At 40.4% G+C, this 20277-nt stretch overlaps 1 protein-coding gene across 4 annotated transcripts in view; it reads right to left on the reverse strand.

Annotated features, from left to right (window-relative positions):
- Positions 1–13640: 13640 nt before the first annotated feature.
- pax7a (paired box 7a) overlaps positions 13641–20277 on the reverse strand; it is an 81609-nt gene continuing 74972 nt past the window's right edge. For all 4 annotated transcript variants that reach the window (XM_060910334.1, XM_060910332.1, XM_060910333.1 and 1 more), the window contains exons 8-9: positions 17350–17599; positions 13641–13847 (exon numbers count right to left, since the gene is read on the reverse strand). In XM_060910334.1, coding sequence (XP_060766317.1) covers positions 13732–13847; positions 17350–17599 — 366 coding nt within the window. In that variant the 3' untranslated portion in view covers positions 13641–13731. The remainder of the gene's footprint in view (positions 13848–17349; positions 17600–20277) is intronic.

Consider the following 20277-nt stretch of genomic DNA (forward strand, 5'->3'; position numbering starts at 1 on the left):
GCTAGCGATGAAGTGCTAAGTGTACTCAAACAAAAAAAGGTTCCTTAAGGGTTCTTGATGTAAATAAAACGTTGTTGTAAGGTTCTACACTGAACCACATGACACTAAAATGATCCCCTTCAACCAAAGGGGGAGGGGGGAATCGATTAATTTCTGATACGAGTCGGTTCAGCATCGACACGATTCGCTTCGATTCACATCCCATCCTTTATAATTCAGTGCGGTTAAACCTGACTTTCCCCAGTTTAAACACATTAAATATAACATTTTGCGAAACAACTGTACGTTTTATTAGAAAAGTAAAGAGTATTAGAAATGAACAGACGCTAAGAACATTAATAGCTATGCTAGCAGATTAGCATGACAGCCAATTAACAATTAGGACAAAGGTTTAATGTTTTTTTTTTCATAAAGTGACACTGTAAATAACAATAACCTTTAAATTCCTTCTCCACTTCTACATTAATTATAACAAGGTCTCTTCCACACAACCTGTTCTCTTTCTCCTCAGGGCTCACAACTCTGCTAATTAAAGCAATTGTGAGAAATCTGCCAGAATAAAAGTCCCTCACTGTATATGAATAATTCATATTTAACATGAATTAAAGCTCGAGAGGGGAAAAACATTTCAACTGGAAAATTATTAATTTCTGTATTATAACAGTGGCTCAGTGAAATGGGCTCGAGGTGAACAAATCATATATTTGTTTATTGAGTTAAACGCTCCGACGGGCTGCCCGGTTATAAGACAAAAAAGTTGACAAAAAAGTTGTAATTGGCTAAAAGCTGATAGCTAATGCAATGCAATAACTTATGACCAGCTAGTTAAGCATGTTATTATGGAAAAAGTAAATGAATGCTAGCACTTGCTCATTTTTTTTTAGCTCTGTTTAGAAACCCTAGCAGCCATAATGTATAAAATACACCCACTATACGACTTTTACACATCATTTTGTTTAATGTGTATTTAAAATTGATTTACATACAAAACCTTGCTCAGTTTTGTATTGATTAGCAAAGCAAGCTGACTGTACTAGAGTCTATACGTAAAAAAAAAAAAAAAAACTGTAAACGGACAGAAGCTTAACACTGTTCATAAATTTCTTTATCTTGGTAGCACGCTGTCCAAAAATGTTGTCATAGATGAAGAGATTAGGTGTAAAACCACAAAGGCCAGTGTACGCTTTGGAAAATTCCATCATCTGTATGGGAGCGTTGAGGTATCAGCACCCCAACCAAGATTAAAGTGTACCAAGCAGTCGTCCTAACTACCTTGTTGTATGAGTGCGAAACTTGGACCATATACAGCAGACACGCATGAAAGTTGAACCACTTCCACCTAAGCTTTCTACGTAGAATCATGTAGACCAAATGGCAGGACAAAATTCCAGACTCAGTTCACACTCTACTGAAGCAACACCAAATTAGGTGGGCAGGACATGTCTGCAGAACGTCTGATGATTGCATACTAAAACAACTGAAGTCTGGCAAGCGTTCATGTATTGGTCAGTACAAACGCTTCAAGGATACTTGGAAGAATTATCTAAAGTGATTTAACATCAGCACTGATACACAGGAGAAAGCTGCTCAAGATCGTCCTACAGTCTGGGAGCTGCTCACAGTGAAAAGAAATGCAAAGCTGATGCAGAGGAAAAGCGACACCTACATAAGGAGCGTGCAGCCAGTACCATCATCCCCACAGTACCTACTCCCACTTGCCCAACTTGTGGGAGACTGTTTCATGCTAAAATAGGCCTCATCATCCATCTACGCAAGCACAACAGATAAAACTAAAGGCATCAGTGGTCATCATCGCCCTGCAATGGACGTACATCAATGTTTACCCACAAGGTGACGTGTCAGTAATGCTATGACGGCTTTGCGCGGCAATTTATTTTGCTCAATTTTGTGAGACTTTTCGCAAACCTGTGTGTTCCTGATTCTGAAAACGTTACCGATTATGCATGGGTAAAGTAAAAATCATTTCACTAGCCAGAGCACAATTCGGATGATGTGTGTAGTGCAGCAGGCAGTGAGATTCAGTTTCGAGTAGTACTTCGCTTGCTGTAGTTACAGCACCATGAAGAACGTTAGGTTTAAATATAAACCAAATGAAACTTGGTGGGGTTTTTTTCTTTTAGAAAATGGTTTATTTCTGTTTTGTTTGTCAGAGTTCGTATTCCTGTCCAAAAACCTAAAGTTCTAAACGTTAAAACTTTTACTTCTGGAAATTAAATGTTTTATTTGATGTGTAGGAGAGAGAGAGAGAGAGAGAGAGAGAGAGGATGAGGGAATCTATCACAGGTAACTGTTCGATATGATTCTCCTGATAAGACGCTGTAATTTGGCTTTTACAGATAGCTGCAGGGGTTCGAGAGCTGAACCATGCTGATTTACTCTCTCTCTCTCGCTCTCTCTCTCTCTGTGTGTGTGTGTGTTTTCTTCCTCCCCTCCTTCACAATGTTTTTTTATCTCGCTCATTCAAGGGCTTTTCATCTCTGATGATTTATACTCGTTTTATGTTATTTTATTGTGTCATCTCTCTCTCTCTTTCTCTGAAAGGTAGATGAGAACACAAACCCACACAGAAGCCAAGAAGTGGCCATGTTTTAAAAGCACTGGACAAAATACAAATATTTGAAAATGTATTTCATGGTAATTATGTTGAGTTTCATGGCCTGGGCGCAGTTCTGAGGCGCAGCCTGGATGCCTTAATTTGTATAGAAATTGTAATCATTTGTTCATTTCAAGGTGAAAATTGCATTTTTTAATTTAAATCGTATCCTGCATGATAGGCTATTATCTAGAAAAATTGTCTGCGTGTATGGCGCTCTATGGCCAGGCGTCACGCCTGTTAAGAGCTCACTTCCATTCAGAAAGGGCTTATGTACAAAACCTTGGGTTTGTTCTTCTCTCTCTCTCTCTCTCTCTCTCTCTCTCTGTGACTCATTTCCATTTAACTTATTAATATTAATTAGTCCAAGATTTTATATGTAAATCAGAATCAGGGCTTCACAATGATTCTTATCTTAGCTGAACGTTTGTCTGATTTATAACTTTCTCTCTTATCTACAGAGGACAAGAGACAGGTAAAAAGTATGTGTGTGTGTGAAATGTGAAATGAAGGGTGTAAAAGTAGTTTTTTTTCACTCCACCCTCAATAACAAACACACCTAGGAAGATCCTAATCCCAGAATTCCTTTAGCATCTGATCAAATCTACATTTTAGCCACATTAAGCAGTAAAAGAAATGCTGCCAGACGTGAGAGTGAAATCCCAGCTTACTCAGGCCTCGCAGAGGCGCGGGTCCTTCATATATCCCGGAATAATTACAGGATTTAGGGAATTACAGTCAGCCGTAAGTGCTGTCAGCGTGACGGCTGTTAGGGCTGCATGCAGCAGCGTAGAACACATAAGCCTCGGTGAAGAACAAGCGTAATGTGGCTGGATCACATCCTGAGATTCTTCAGAAGCTCATTTGTGTAAAGAATAAAACACTCAGTCAGTGTCGTGCTGTTATAGGAACATAATGACATGAAGCATAGTTACTGTCTCCATCTGGAAGTGTTTTATTCCTCTTACACCACCACGGCAATTACAATTAAAGAAAGACACGTACTTTTTATCCGTTTATAGGTACATTAAATGTGCAAGAGCAGCTTTAAACAACTGTTCTCTCACCAGTGTTTCTTCTTTCTCACTGGAGACTCCTTCCATCCGTGTCATTCCAGAATTTGGGGTACATTTCACATCTCCGAGATAAACCTTTTCTTATTTTCCACAAAATAAATCTTTATTGAATCAGTTTTGAACAATAATGCAAATAATTATGATAAACTTTCCCCAATAGCGATGCTTGATGTACACTTTAGACCCAATTTATCCATAAAACATTAACTATATGACTCCCACATTACTGGCTGTCTTCGACTCCTGATTCATCCATTCAACTCCAATAAACAGGAAGTGATTCAGTCAAACAGTCTGTTTTTTGGGGGGCTTATTCTATTAACTGTTACAAAATCAATTGCAGTTTTAATAGAAAGTCTATTTTCTGTATCATGTGAAATTTCAGTCATAAAAACAAATGTCCTTGTCAGCTCTGTTATAAAACTGCATAAAATCCACAAAGACCTTCAATAATACGCATGACACCTGCCCCGAGTGATGTCACTTCCTCTGGTGGGAAACTTCAGAAAGGCGGTGAGGGAGAGAGTGTTCTGTTTCTTCTCTCATTCATTTGAACAAAACATTGAGGATTTTACACCAACAGTAGATTAATTATTTGTCAACTCTGTTATTGTGATATTGAAGTGATTCTCTCGCTCATTTTTTTTTTTTTAAATGTGGAGTTAAGACACAAAATGGTGGGAAACATCAACTCTGTTATCGTCCATCCTGTTAACGGATTGCCCAGTTTGACAATAACAGAGTTGACGATGACTAACAGAGTACCCACAATTATTGAACGGGCTGTATGCCTCCTTGACTCTGGTTTTACACGGAACACAACATTTGTTAATCTGTTTATTATGAGCGGCGTGTCCTCTGTGCATGTCCCTGCAAATGAGTTGTTACTATAGCAACGATAAAGTATCAGAAAGTTCATTGACGTTTTACGGAAAGAGAAAGAACACTTCTGTGGAAACTTTGTTCACTATGTGTGTGTGTTCTTTTAAACATAGAGATAAACTTCCATTTCTACACTCCTGACTTTCCTGTGCCAAAGTTCAGACTGAGGGATCTTACAAAGAAGCAGTTTATTAAACTTCACTGTGAGGTCTGAGTGAGTCAGGTCTTGCAGTGGCGTCTTATTCTCCATGCCTGTCTCTCCTCAATTACTGGGGGTCTTTTTCTTTTTCTATTTAAACTTCTCAATTAGATCCAAATCGAGGTCCTTCTTTCTCACCTCACACACTTTCCAGGCCTCTCAGGAGATAGTGGCCCACCGGCATCCCCCCCCCACACACACACTTCCTGGAGCTCAGGAGTTTCATTTCCATCCCTGTGATCTAAACAAGCCCATTACGGGAAGGACAGGAGCCACGGCTGAAGGGAAACCGGCCCAACGTTAAGCCACCATGGCACAGAGGCACCTTCAACGGCTCTACGTCTAAGTGCAGGGCACCATATAGAGGTCTTTTTTTATCAGAACCTTTCCAGAAGAAGCGAGAGGAATCGGCTCTTGTGAGTTCTGTTTATCCAGCGTCCTGTAGTCAATCAATTACAGCATCAAAGCAGAGGAAAGGAGCGGGCCACAAAGCGGAGGTGCACGGTGGATTGGGACGCAGCCTCCGAGAGGACGACCAGGAAAGGCAGGAGAGGTGGTGGAGAAGTTTGGATGCAGAAAGAGAACAGCTGGGTCAAACACACACACACACACACACACACACATGATTGACCTGAATAAATTGACTACACACTTCCACTTCACAGTGTACTGTACAACATTACTTTTATAAATCAAAAACTTAAAAAAAAATTGCAAACAATATTTTTCATTCATATACCTGCATACGTTACATCAAAATCAGTCCTCTTTTTTTAAATATAGTTTTTAACATTTTAAATGCATTTATTTAATTTAAAATATATTCATTCATGTTTATTTAAATTATTTATTTATACACATTGTTTTGTTGCTATTTGATCTCTTCCTGTTTGCCTGGATGTTAAATGCTCTGATTTCGATTATGTGTATATATATTTATTATATACATTAAAAAAAGTCATGAGCAGTAAAGTAGTAAAAAAAAAAGACATGAAATATGATCCAGACCATGAAGAAAAATAAACTTTGAAGAAGATGGTAATGGAGGCAAAGAAGATGCTGGAGATTTGGGGAAAAAAGTGTAAAAGTTTAAAACGTTGTCAGATATTACAGGGAGAGACTCATCAAACCTAAGGGTGGGTGCCAATAATTTTAAAACCAGTGTGAAGGAAAGTATTTATCTGATTAAAGCCCAGCATCTTGGTCATGTCATGTTGTATATTCAGTCTTGCTTATTGTCATCAAAGTGCTAATACTTTTGTTGTCAATCTTACAGAGAACCACACGCTAATCTCTCCATGTTGCTCCAGAGATGCTGTAGATCTTCAGAATGTGTGTGATGAGGAGAACACACTTGGTGTAGGTCACACCACTGGAGCACAGAGGGCCAGGGTGCTCCTCAGGGTTTTCTTCAGGGGTTTCTTCAGGGTTTTCCTCAAGGTGATCAGGGTTCTCCTCAAGGTCTTCAGGATGCTCCCCAGGGTTCTTCCTATGTCCTCCTCAGGGTTCTCCCCAGGGTTCTCCACAGCGTCTTCCCCAGGGTTCTCCACAGCGTCTTCCCCAGGGTTCTCCACAGCGTCTTCCCCAGGGTCCTCTTCAGGGTTCTCCTCAAGGTCATCAGGGTCCTCCCCAGGGTTCTCCCCATGTTTTCCTCAGGGCCCTCCTCAGGGTTCTCCTCAGGGTTCTCCTCAAGATCATCAGGTTATTCCTCAGGGTTCTCCAGTGGGATACTACAGTCTGACACATGAAACCCCAGAGTGTGGAAACACATAAACATTACTGTCAGAATGAAGGGTTTCCTACAGCTGTGCTACTCACTGAGACCACACACACACACACACACACACACACACACACACACACACACAGCAGACAAGTCTGGAGGTCCTAGAGTCAAATGCACAGAAATAAATTGTACAGAAGATGATTTATAATAATTGTCATGACCTCACACTATGGCCTCACACACACAGATTACTGTAAGTGTACACTTTATTTGTTTGTTTATTCTCTCTCTCTGTCTCTCTTTATACACACACACATATATATATATATATATATATATATATATATATATATATATATAATATCCTGCTGGTAATTTTTCTCCTTTTATTTTCGCATAATCTTTTATCACTATGAATCTGATGACATTTTTCATTCATCTCATCTCATTATCTGTAGCCACTTTATCCTGTTCTACAGGGTCGCAGGCAAGCTGGAGCCTATCCCAGCTGACTACGGGCGAAAGGCGGGGTACACCCTGGACAAGTCGCCAGGTCATCACAGGGCTGACACATAGACACAGACAACCATTCACACTCACATTCACACCTACGCTCAATTTAGAGTCACCAGTTAACCTAACCTGCATGTCTTTGGACTGTGGGGGAAACCGGAGCATCCGGAGGAAACCCACGCGGACACGGGGAGAACATGCAAACTCCACACAGAAAGGCCCTCGCCGGCCCCAGGGCTTGAACCCAGGACCTTCTTGCTGTGAGGCGACAGCGCTAACCACTACACCACCGTGCCACCCCTGATGACATTTTTATTACTGTAAATTTTATAATTTAATTTTTACAGTACTTTTGAGTTGTTGTTGTTGTTGTTGTTGTTGTTGTTGTTTGGAGCAGCTGTAGTTGTAAACATCTATACTGCAGTCAGTAGTTCAAAATGACAAAACGTTCTTTTTTTTCTTCATAGAGATAAAAATGTCCGATGTCAGAAAAGCTCTCACTAAACTGATCCTTAATGAGTTTTTATCACACCTCTAATCACACACCTGATTCTCCGACTCACACCTGAAGGCTGATTACATGTCTCAGGTGTGTTAAATTAGTTGTGAAAATCCTTCGATTAGCGTGAATAACTGGTGAATGTCAAATCTGGAACTGATTAAAGATTTTTAAATCATTTTATACGTTAAACTGACAGCTGACTGTACAAGAAGAAGATGTGAAAGTAGATACAGTAGATACCTCAATAGTTTTGGAAGATTTGGATATTTTTTTTTTCTCCAGGTGTCAAATTCAAGTGTCCTGATAATATGGTGCCAGAATGTAGGAAATACTTTGTTTTTTGGTTTCCTCAAACAATCAGGAGTGATGATCGGTCATCTACTGACCTCAGAGCAGCTGAGAAGAGAACACTTTACTCTCCACTGCATTATTATTCCTTATATGTAACCGGGTCAACCTCTGTGTTTATAATTACACAAATTATTAGTTAGAGTGACTACCTGACAAGAAAATGCCTCCAGATCTCATGTGTAGACTGTGTGCTTTTTCTTCTGTGTGTGTTTTTTTAATCACCTTTCCTTTAATAACACTTTTTAATCATATGGGATCTGAGGATACTAATTGTTGTAGTTTTGCGATTTTAGTTTTTGTCCATTCTTGCTTGATACAAGACTTCAGCTGCTCAACAGTCTGCGGTCACCGTTGTCTGATTGGAGACAGATCTGGACTGGCAGCAGGCCAGTCAAGCACCTGCACTCTATGACCATACTGTTGTAGCCCTTGCAGAATGAGGCGCGGCATTGTCCTGCTCAAATAAGCACGGACTTCCTGGGAAGAGACGTCGCCTTGATGACAACATATGTCTCTCTAAAATCCCAATGTACGCCTCGATACATATATACACTTCAAAAGTGACATGCAAATGTAATAACGGCGTGGCGCAGACTTGTGTCACTTATCTACGCCAAGTCACATCAAATTCCACCTTACCTTTGAATAGTTTGAGACCAAACTTCAGAGCATCTTTAGTGCTTTTATTTTAGGAACAGAATTTTCTTTCATCATTTCTTATTCTTCCTCACTTACTGTGACAAAGCTATTGGTTGGCTGCCATTTTGCCGAATCGTTCGAGGTGATTATCAAGAAACAGTCAGAATTTCTTGACCAATCAGCACGTGCGATTTTCTATAATCACCTGCATATTCATACTAAAATGTGTTAATGCCACATCAACCTTGCTAAAATGTTTTATCTTGGTTTGGGTGCTGAAATTTTGATTGCTGTCAAATTGACGTTATTAACATAATCTTTAAAAAACACTCTTTGTGATTACAGAAACACAAAAACAGATCTTAGGTAGCATTTTATAAACAATCAGATTAACAAGAATAGACTTTTCTTCAATGACGATGTCATTGTGTTTGCATTTTAAGTATCTTCACGTTGATAAAATGATAAAATCATAACACAGATCGTTTTTTTTTTCTGTTTTAGATCTTTAATCAGTAACATTTAAGCCAGTGTTACAGGAAAGACACCAAAGTAGTAAATACCAAATACAAGTTTCACACTAATCTACTACATCATACAGCAGAATAAATTATACCATGGGAATGTACACACACACACACACACACACACGCTAAACAGAAGGAATGAAAGAAAGCATAAACAGTGATCAGTTGAAGGTTTCAGGGATTCAGGATGAAATCGATACACTTTTAATATCCAAATGTCAATTAGCGCACGTTAGCCACGGATGGTCTAGATATGCTAAGAGTCGAGTCTCTGTTTATTTATAAAAATGTACACAAGCAGGGGCAAAGGAATCATCTAAATGGTCAACAGCTAGTCGCAGTGTCTTGATGTGTTGAGGCTTCATGAGGAAGTTCTTCAGCGCTGGAGCCGCAGCGGCACTGAACATGGCTGGGAATTTCAGCCAGATATAGTCAACAACAATCCAACAAACGTCTTTCTGTTCCAAACAAAAAAAACCCAAAAAACCCTTTCACATCTGAAAAATGAAAATGTTTATCATCAGCGTCCACATGTCGGATGGATCTCAGCATCAGGTGTGTCGCGGTTAGGACGAGTCAAATTTAATATATACTGCATATATATATATATATATATATTTAATATATACTATATTTCACAATTATTTTGGGAATTTATGGAATGCAGTTTCATATTATAGCAATTTTTTTCCCATCATCACAGAAACCAAAGATAAGAACAGAAAAAAACCCACACACACTGACAAAGTTGTGTATTTTGTAAAATAATACACATCAATTAAAAAGCAAAGTAAGTGTCAAAAGAAAAAAGACAAAAACAAATCCCTTGTTTCTTCTACTATCAAACATCATTTTTTTGTTGTTGTTTTTTTTTAGTATAAAACATACTCTTTATAAACAAACAATACAATCTACATGTTTTACTGTACAATTTCTTTCATGGGCATCGAAATACAAAGGTCCGTGTGGTGTGTGGGATCGGAGCATCATCAGAACCGGAACCACAGGAGACACCATGGGAAATGAAGACTCTGAAGTGAAGTAGAGTGAAGTTCTGTGCCGTTTAGAGACCGAGATGATGATTTGATTTGTGGAAATGTGTTCGAATGCCGCAGCCTGAGGGACTCGGATCTTCTGTGGAACGCTCTAACGTTCCTACATGATCCAAACACCGCATGAGTAAAGTTGATGATACACGGGGCAAATTTTTGGACGATGTTGCCGAACATTTGCTCTTCAACACTTTCCCATTGATATTGGGCAACATGATTTCTATCTGAATAATTTTGATCATTTTGGGCAACTTTTTATTCTTAAGATCATCCAATCAAATCAAATCAAGTTTATTTGTACAGCGCTTTTAACAATAAACATTGTCGCAAAGCAGCTTTACAGAATTTGAACGACTTAAAACATGAGCTAATTTTATCCCTAATCTATCCCCAATGAGCAAGCCTGTGGCGACGGTGGCAAGGAAAAACTCCCTCAGACGACATGAGGAAGAAATCAATCCAATCAGAGTGCTAGCAGCAAATCACATGACCACCCGAGTGAGAGCTTCTGAAATTTTCAACAAAGATGGCAGTGAAGAAAAAAAGAGACAACTTATATCTTTTTACAGTGGTAAGTTGTTCTGTGGGCAGCACGGTGGTGTAGTGGTTAGCGCTGTTGCCTCACAGCAAGAAGGTCCGGGTTCGAGCCCCGTGGCCGGCGAGGGCCTTTCTGTGTGGAGTTTGCATGTTCTCCCCGTGTCCGCGTGGGTTTCCTCCGGGTGCTCCGGTTTCCCCCACAGTCCAAAGACATGCAGGTTAGGTTAACTGGTGACTCTAAATTGAGCGTAGGTGTGAATGTGAGTGTGAATGGTTGTCTGTGTCTATGTGTCAGCCCTGTGATGACCTGGCGACTTGTCCAGGGTGAACCCCGCCTTTCACCCGTAGTCAGCTGGGATAGGCTCCAGCTTGCCTGCGACCCTGTAGAACAGGATAAAGCGGCTACAGATAATGAGATGAATTGTTCTGTGTGTATAAACTCAAAGTGGTGAATTTATCTCATCAAATGATTAGAAAGCCAACAGACATCTATTTTTATGCTCAGGTTGGAATTAAGACATTGATTTATTTTTTTCAGCTAAATGTAAACTGCCGTTAGCGCCGTAACCACTGCTCCATCGAGACTGAATGGGATTTAGCGAACTAGCGGTGGTTTTTGCTAACATAGTTAGCTGAAAGTTATCATAGAGATTGTCGAACTTATTCAATGTCCATCTTTGCGGTGTCTATCTCCCTGGCAATAGATTTACTCTTATCTGATTGGTTGTTGCCAATTGTCTGTTGCCCTAATTAGTTGCCCTGTGTCTCACCCTGTTGTTGGCAACATTGCCCAAAACATTGCCCCGTGTATCATCACTTTAAAAGGTTGTGTTTGAAAACATGTCAACTTCTTTTATCTTATATACGAATCAAGTCCAACTATCTAAGACCAAATCTGGAATTGTTTGTTTCATTGAAAACTGGAAATAAGCAGAACGTTTGAGAATTTTGAAAAAAAAAATCAACATGTGATTTAATATTTTGAAGATTCAGTAATAAAAATTCTGCACCATTTCTATGATCTCATTTAAATTGAAGCAAATGTGTGAAACTGATCATGTTAACTCTTTTATTCGAATCTTCTCTCTATTGATGGATTTGATCTAACATCATGTTTTATACTTAAAAGGCTAAAAGCTGCGTTCCATCAAAATTTCATAATTCTCAATAATTTATTGGACTGATAATTTATTGAGAATTATTACATTTTTTACAGAGTGCAGCTTTTTACTGGTGCAGCATTTAACCTTTTAACCGTTTAGCCTTTTAACCCTTTAGCCCTTAGTGTCTGAATTCCAAACTGCTATGTTGTTGTTGTTATTATTGTTGTTTTTTTATGAGTGTACCACATACCATACTAAACTCCCCGGCCACTTTAATAGGAACTTGTTGTTGATTCTAAGATCCCTGTTCTTGGCTGCAGGAGTGGAACCCAGTGTGTTCTTCTTTCTGCTGTTGCATGCTGAGATGCTTTTCTGCTCACCATGGTTGTAAAGAGTGATTATATGAGTTACTATATCCTTCCTGGCAAAAAAAAAGCTCGAACTAATCTGTCCATTTTCCCCTGACCTCTCTTATCAACAAGGCGTTTGTTTCCCATTCTGATGTTTGAACATTGTGAACATTAACTGAAGCTCTTGATTTGTATCTGTGTGATCTGTTGCATCGTGCTGCTGCCACATGATTGGCTGATTAGAGAACTGAACCAAACAAAACTGCAGGTGGACATATGTACGGGTGTTCCTAATAAAGTAGCCAGTGAGTGTATAAACCCTTACCTCATACTCTTTGTAGTGCACTTGTCTACAAGGGAGCATGGTGCAATTTGGAAGTAAGTGAGATCGCTTCAATCTGATTGGCTAACATCCCACTTTGTCGTCCACAACCGCAGATTCCATTAGTCAATCAGAGTGAAGATATTTACATATTTAAATATTAAAGGCACACCCTCAAATCAACCTGTTTTATCCTGAGGGTTTTTTTTTTAATACCAAGCTAAAATGCATGAAAAAACGAATCAAGATGTTTTTTTTTCTTCAGTAAAAATGTGCAAACTTTCTTAAAGCATCTTGGAGACCTTTAAAGGAAAAAGTCTGATGTACTGAACGTCTGAAATTTGTATAAATATTTCTAAGCTACTACTTTTTGCAGAATTTGTTGTTGATAATGAAAAATGTGTTGAAGTATTTTCTGTATTGATACAAAGGAAAGATCCAGGAAGAAATATTTCAGTAATAATAGTCGATGTAGTCGAAGTTGTGTGTCGTACATGATGAAAGTCCTTCACTTGCTGTGCAATCAGAGTGCTTCTGAGTCTTTAGGAGGTCAAACTGAAACATCTGAACCATCTATGACATACTGTACACAGATGCATATTAAACTTCGCTGGAGGGACTGTAAGTCTTTCATTTTAAGAGTTTAGGGACGGATTGAAAGACTTTGGCTGTCCATAGGACCCCACAAATATCCCCCAAATCCTCCTTCCTCAGGGAGAAGAGTGAAGAGAACATTTGTCTCACAAGCAATGATGTAAATTCCCAGGAGAACGTCCTCACTCAGACTTCCCAAGCTCTTCAGGAATGTAAAGTGAAACGCAAAATCGCTCAGGACGCACGGCGGCTCAGGAGAAACCAAATGGTTGCAACACGCACCGTTTCACATTAAGACTACAGATTACAGAATTGGGAACGGGAAAGGAATGTTACGGTCTGATAAACAGGAACTCAGAGGGAACGACAGGATGAAGAAATGAAGGGATTAGCACTTGTATCTTTTTTTAAAACTTCATCATCATCATCATCATCATCATTATTATTATGAGGTTTGAGTTAAATTGTAAAATAATTCAATGAATTTTTGCCCGAGTTCTAGTCGGTATTGTGTTTCAGAGCAAAAACAAAGGCATTAATCATAATTACAACAACGAGGAAGAGGAGAATTATCATTATCAGAAGAATACGAATAAAAAATGAGCAATTCTTAATGACATTGGACTCGATAAATGACTATATACAGGAGGAGAAACAAAGCCTCATCTGCTTTATCAGACAAGTTCTTGCTTAAAAACCAGGGACTTCTGGCTCTGTGTGTGTGTGTGTGTGTGTGTGAGATGATCAGTAGGCCTGTCCCGTCTCCACCTGCAGCAACCCGAGTACTGCGGAGTGATCTCCCAGCTTCATCCTCCTCTGGGTGGACAGACTGACGTTTTTAGCCAGGTAGTCCACTGCACCTAGAAAATCACACACACACACACACACACACACACACACACACACACACACACACACACACACACACACACACACATTAGTTGTGCGAAGATTAGTTACGTAATATTATTCATCACTCACTGTTTCCTGTATGAGTATGAACATATATAGCAGTGCATTACACAAGTCCTGCCTTTTCATAAAAACGAGCCAATCACATCATTGGTAAGGTTTTTAGAGGGAAAATACTGACCTATCAGATTCTTAGGTTCTTAGATGTGCAGATATAGGCTATATAGGCTGTCTTCACACCAGTGTTGCTAACTTTGGTGAATTTTGACTATCGATCACTCTTTTTTCCCTACAACCAATCAGTGATGAGCACTACTCCTGACGACCAATCACTGACCATCACTATTCACAGTGACCACTCCCCATTCTTCCTGTCCTTTAGCAGCACAACACTGGCATAGCTGAAGCACGAGCCCATGCTGTCACTCACTAGAGACTTGTGTGTGTGTGGTGTGTGTGTGTGTGTGTGTGTGCCACTCTTTATTACTCTTGGCATCTCGGATTTCATGCCTCACACACTCCTCATCAAAGCCCTTCCATTCATTCTGCCGTCATTAAGTGGCTCACGTCGTTCAATCTCTCTGATAATTAACCTGACACTCACTCATCAGCTCGCCTCCCACAGTGCCTGCACCTTCCCATCGATCCAACATCACACACACACACACACACACACACACTGATAACACACACTTCACTTGCACTCCACACACCGAGGCAGTGAGCAGAAGTGCTGGAGTTTGGCCTCGGTGTCAACACCAGCCACTGATTATGTTAATTCAATCAATCAGTGCTTTCCTGGCCTGCAGCATGTGTGTGTGTGTGTGTGTGTGTGTGTGTGTGTGTGTGTGTGTGTGTGTGTGTGTGTGTGTGTGTGTGTGTGTGTGAGAAGGGAAGGTGAGAGAGGTGGCTAAGAGGACACTGACCCCCCTGAGGGCACTTGGTGGGCTTTGAAGCAGCCCGTTGCCCGTTTCCCCAGCCGAGCAGAGCAGGGTGTGACGAACCGAAGAGCCCCGGGACGTGAACAGGGTCTTTATCAGGAGCATGTGTGTGTGTGTGTGTGTGTGTGTGTGTGTGTGTGTGTGTGTGTGTGTGTGTGTGTGTGTGTTCCTCTGGCCACAGGGGTCATGGAGGGAACCAGACACGGCCATCGAGCGACACGTTCACCACTTCCACCACAAAACAGTTATTTTTGCCTGGTGGTAGAAAGCCAGGGAGATTGAATTGCATTTGAAGAAACTTCGCTGCGCATCCGAGGCTCTAAATTAAATCAAAACTCATGAATTCGGAAATGTGTAAGAACTAAAAACACACTACGTTGTGCTCTTCGAGGAAAATCATTAACAACGGAGTGACTGCCGTCACCACGCAGGTAACCGTACACATCCTGAAGTGTTTCATTCCTCTTATGCCACAGCAATTTTTTCCAACGCTTGCAATTTTTTTAAAAGAACGACACTATACTTTTTTAAATCAGTTTATCTGTTTAACATTGAGGAACATCTGAGGAACAAGATCCTGTTATCGCTTAATGACTGCAAACAGTTGTTCCTTCATCACCAGCCTCTCTTTTTTCTCTCTCTTGAACTTAATAAGACAAAAAACCACACCCTTCGTCATGTTACTGAGAAACTGCAAAAAGCGTAACCTCCTCCTCCTGCAACCTCAGACAAAATACAAAGTTCTGGACAATGGAATTCCACATTAATTTTATTTTACTTTACTTTTTAAAAAATTTTTACTTTACATGTTGAAGTTAGGGCGGCATGGTAGTGTAGTGGTTAGCGCTGTCGCCTCACAGCAAGAAGGTCCTGGGTTCGAGCCCCGGGGCCGGCGAGGGCCTTTCTGTGTGGAGTTTGCATGTTCTCCGCGTGGGTTTCCTCCGGGTGCTCCGGTTTCCCCCACAGTCCAAAGACATGCAGGTTAGGTTAACTGGTGACTCTAAATTGACCGTAGGTGTGAGTGTGAATGGTTGTCTGTGTGTCAGCCCTGTGATGACCTGGCGACTTGTCCAGGGTGTACCCCGCCTTTCGCCCGTAGTCAGCTGGGATAGGCTCCAGCTTGCCTGCGACCCTGTAGAAGGATAAAGCGGCTAGAGATAATGAGATGAGATGTTGAAGTTAATGGAATTCTGAGTATTTTTGTGACCCAAAGAATAAAACAGAGATTAAATATTTCAACCTCAAGCTAAACTCAGTGATCTGAGAGAATTTCAAATGGGTGTGGTCTAATATTCTAATGAGCGTCCTTGATTGACAGCACGCTGTCTGTGACTGTCTGGATTGTTCAACCTTCACGTACTGAACGGCCAGTTACACAATTTTTACACATCGGTGTGTTCGGTCAGGGCGGAGCTGACATTAGCCACGCCCACTTTCTTCTGAAAGTGGAGAAATTTTAGTGGCATTTTTGAAATTTATGAAAACTGTTGAAAAGATTTTTTTTTTTAAAGTTTTAAAGTTGAAATACAGTCCTGTGAGACACAGAGTTATTATTTTGTGTACAATGTTGTTAAATACTTAGGGTTTTTATTCATGCATTTTAAACATTTTATACAGTTAGGGAAAAAAACATAACATATTACACATTTACAAAAAATTATATAAAATTTTCCTCCTTTTTTAATACAAATTATTTCCTTTACCTTTGGTGGCATTTATTTAACATTACTTTTATATCATTTATATTTTTGGGTTTTTCTTTTTTTTTTTTACACTTTTTTGCATTATATATTTTCTTTTTTCTTTCAGAAAAAGAATTTATTGATTAGCTTCACTATTCTACTATTGCGCTTTGATTTTTAATATTTTTAATAATATTTCCCGTTGATTTATTTCCCGCTTTGCTTTTTACTTCACACTTTAAAGGATCTTCATGTGATATTCTACTCAACTTGATATTCTGATTGTACCTCGCCTGACCATTGCCTGTTCCACAACCCTGCCTTCATCTTACTTTTTGAACCGTTTTGTAAATAAACACTCTTCCTGTAGTTACATGACATTTCTAAATGTAAGATACTCTCTGCTGGAGACAAACTTCATGTCCTGGACCGTCTAAAGCATGGTGAGAAAGGAATAAATTTATCTAAAGAGTATGGTATCTCAAAAAATTCCATTTCAACTTTTAAAGAAAAAGAGCTCCAAGACTTCGTCCATAACCACAATCAACATGACGGGCTGAAAAGAAAGAAGCTGCGGCAAACAAATAGATATATTTTGATCTACTTTAACTGGAACATTAATTGAATTAACTCTGAATTCCATGTTACAAATGTTACAAAGTACTGGCACTGGAGACTCCTTCCAAAAATGTTAAAAATCGCCAGGTTATGTATACGTTTTAATCTGTTTATGTGGAGCGTCTGTCATAGACTATAGAAACATAAGGTATTAAATCTGCTGGTCATGGTGTTGATGATGATGATGATGTGGGTGGAGAGGTACTCACTCTGGCCATACTGGCTATACTGGTATCCGGCTGTTACTGGGTCCACGCTGTAGCTGGTGGTGCTGTAAGTGGGAGGGCAGTAGGATTGGGATGAAGACAGGCTCTCCACGCTCTTGATGGTGTCCGAGCGCTGGCTGCAGCTGGCTGAGATGGATCCAGAGGCGTCCAGGCTGCTGTGGAGCGGTGAGATGGAGAAGTCGTGCTGCGGCTGAGACGGCACGGCGTTGGGGTTGCTCAGGATACTCATCACCTGCAGAAACACGGAGGAATAACACAAAGGATGCTTCGAAACATTCTCCTATATTTCATCATCATCATCGTGAGTCATGTATTATCTTCAAGAAGAACACAAACTGCACTGACAGTACTGTGGAAGAGCTGCATGAAGCTCCATGGTTTGTTTACTGAGTGGTTTGGAGATTTATCCAGTTCCCCCCACCACACACACGTGCTCAGTCTCACTCTGGAAATTCTTCCAGAAATTTATTACGAGTAAAAGATCGCCGAGACAGCGTGGACTCCCAGGCTGAACAGAGCCGGGGCAGGGCGTTGGCCAGCCTCTAGCTCGCTGTCCCGAGGCCTACAGCTCAACAAGCACTGAGGGACAACTTAATCCCACCCTCCAGGCATCCCACAATCCCCTGCTCATGAATAATAACAACGAGCTGAGAAAGATCGAGCCAAACCCCCGTTCACGAATGTGCCTTTTTGTTTTAGGACCAAATTACACTGCGCTTTTATACAATGGATCACAAATCCTCAGCTGTTTCACTTTAGATATTAAATTTGTGTATAAAGGGATGGAAAAATACAGAAAAATTAGACTTGAAAGTGAAAACATAGGGTTTGGCCTTTAAAAAGAGGGAAAGATGATAAATGAATATATACTAAAAGATGTATTCGGACAATTTTTTTTTATTTGCATAAAATTAACGATTCAGGTTATGGCAAGGTTTAAAGGTGGAGATGATGTTTGTACCTTTTCTTAGTGCTTTTGTATGAATTCTTTTTTAAAAATTCAACCGCATTTGTGATCATTTTAATGATATATAATGAATAAATGAAGAGCAACTGAGAGAAATTGTTGCTTTTCTTTGGAACACCAAGAACTAGTTCTTCCTCCTTGTTCAGCACTATTGCCAGGTCGGGGTCCATGTGGACCCTACTGATCCATGTCATGTTAATTAGAGCATAGTTTTACACTGGATGCCCTTCCTGCGGCAACCCTCCCACTTCTGGGCTTGGGAAACAACCACACACACCTATAGGCAATTTAGAGTAGCCAGTTAACCTAACTGCATATCTTTGGAGGAAACCCACACAGACAACATGCAAACCCCACACAGGAAGACCCCTGTCAGCTACTGGGCTCGAACCCAGGACCTTCTTGCTGTGAAGCAACAGTCTTAACCACTACACCACCATGCCACCCTTGGAACACCAAGAACATCAAGAGAAAAGCGAAGATCAGGCTGTGTTAAACCCATCCTTCTTTATGGATGCGAAACCTAGAAAATGAACAAAGATGACAAAAAATGTTGGCTGTCCTCCAAAACCGCACATTCGGAAGATTTCTGAAGATAAAATGACAAGAAAAGATCAGCATGAAAGAACTGTTGGAAAGTGCCAACATGGAAAAGCTGAATGGTGAAGTAAGAAGAAGAAGAAGTTGGAAGTTCTTGGGACATGCTCTCAGGAAGGAACGCAACAAAAACTGTGTTATAGGACTTACATGGACACCAGAAGGAAGGCGAAAGATAGGAGGACCACAAACAACCTGGAGCTGAACAGCTGAGAAAGAAAGAACACGAGCTGGATGGAAGTCCTGGGATGAAGTTCAATCCACAGCAAGGAATAAGAGTAAATGGATGATGGACATTGATACCTTATGCGACTCATAGGCGTGAAGAAGATCAGTAACAGGTTAGGTATCATATATATTTTAAAATAAGTGTTAAAATGCACAGAAGAGTAACTGCTTGAAAGAAAAACAAATATCACAATCTTTGAGATTCGTACCGATGCGAACGCTCACTTCAACACGTAATCCTGTGCAAACTGAACCCAAGTGATGTTACGTAAACAACTATGTGAATCACAGAGAAGAGAAAAGCACACAGCCTGCACCGCGGCGGGATAAAGATGCGGAAGACAAAAGAAATGTGTGAAATATAACTAAAACTGTGTATAAACTCCTGTTTCGAGAGCACATGAGACATCGGTGCCAGAGGCTGCCTTCATACATTGGTAGGAAGGAAGTTCACATTGTTCAATATTGAGATTTAAAGTAACGCCAGATGTGAGACAGACAAAGTGAAGTGAAGGAAAAGTGTTTAGGGGACGCTGGTAATGCTCTGCGTCTGTTCCGTAAACAAGATGGTAAATCTGTAACCTGCGCAGTATATTTAAGAGCTTTATGAGGCCGTGTTCAGGGACGTGAGGCCCTGAGAGAGAGAAAGAGAGAGAGAGAGAGGATGGAAAGATGCCTCACACATGATCTCTCTCTTTCTCCTCACATCAGGTTCGTGTTGAATCGGCTACGCTGAGCTGCCCTTTGGCCTCCCTGCCTGCTAAACCAATTAGTCCATCAAGGAGTGCTTACACACACACACACACACACACTGCACAAAATAGCCCCTGGTAGGGGGGAAAAACACAGTGTGGACATCTGAGCTGCCTTGATGCTCTGGAGGAAACATATTACTTTTAACATACGGCAAACGCTTCTCCTAGGAAATGGGAAACACTTGAGGCACACCGGTTAGCCATTTCCACGTTAATTCTATCAATAGGTTGCCTCACACACACACACACACACACACACACACACACACACACACACACACACACACACACACACACAAGGGACTTGTGTGATGCAATTTTTATGTTTCCTGATTAAAACGGAGTAGCAAGTAGAAGCGTCAT

This window comes from Neoarius graeffei, chromosome 26 (genome assembly GCF_027579695.1).
Source record: "Neoarius graeffei isolate fNeoGra1 chromosome 26, fNeoGra1.pri, whole genome shotgun sequence".
Classification (NCBI taxonomy): domain Eukaryota; kingdom Metazoa; phylum Chordata; class Actinopteri; order Siluriformes; family Ariidae; genus Neoarius; species Neoarius graeffei.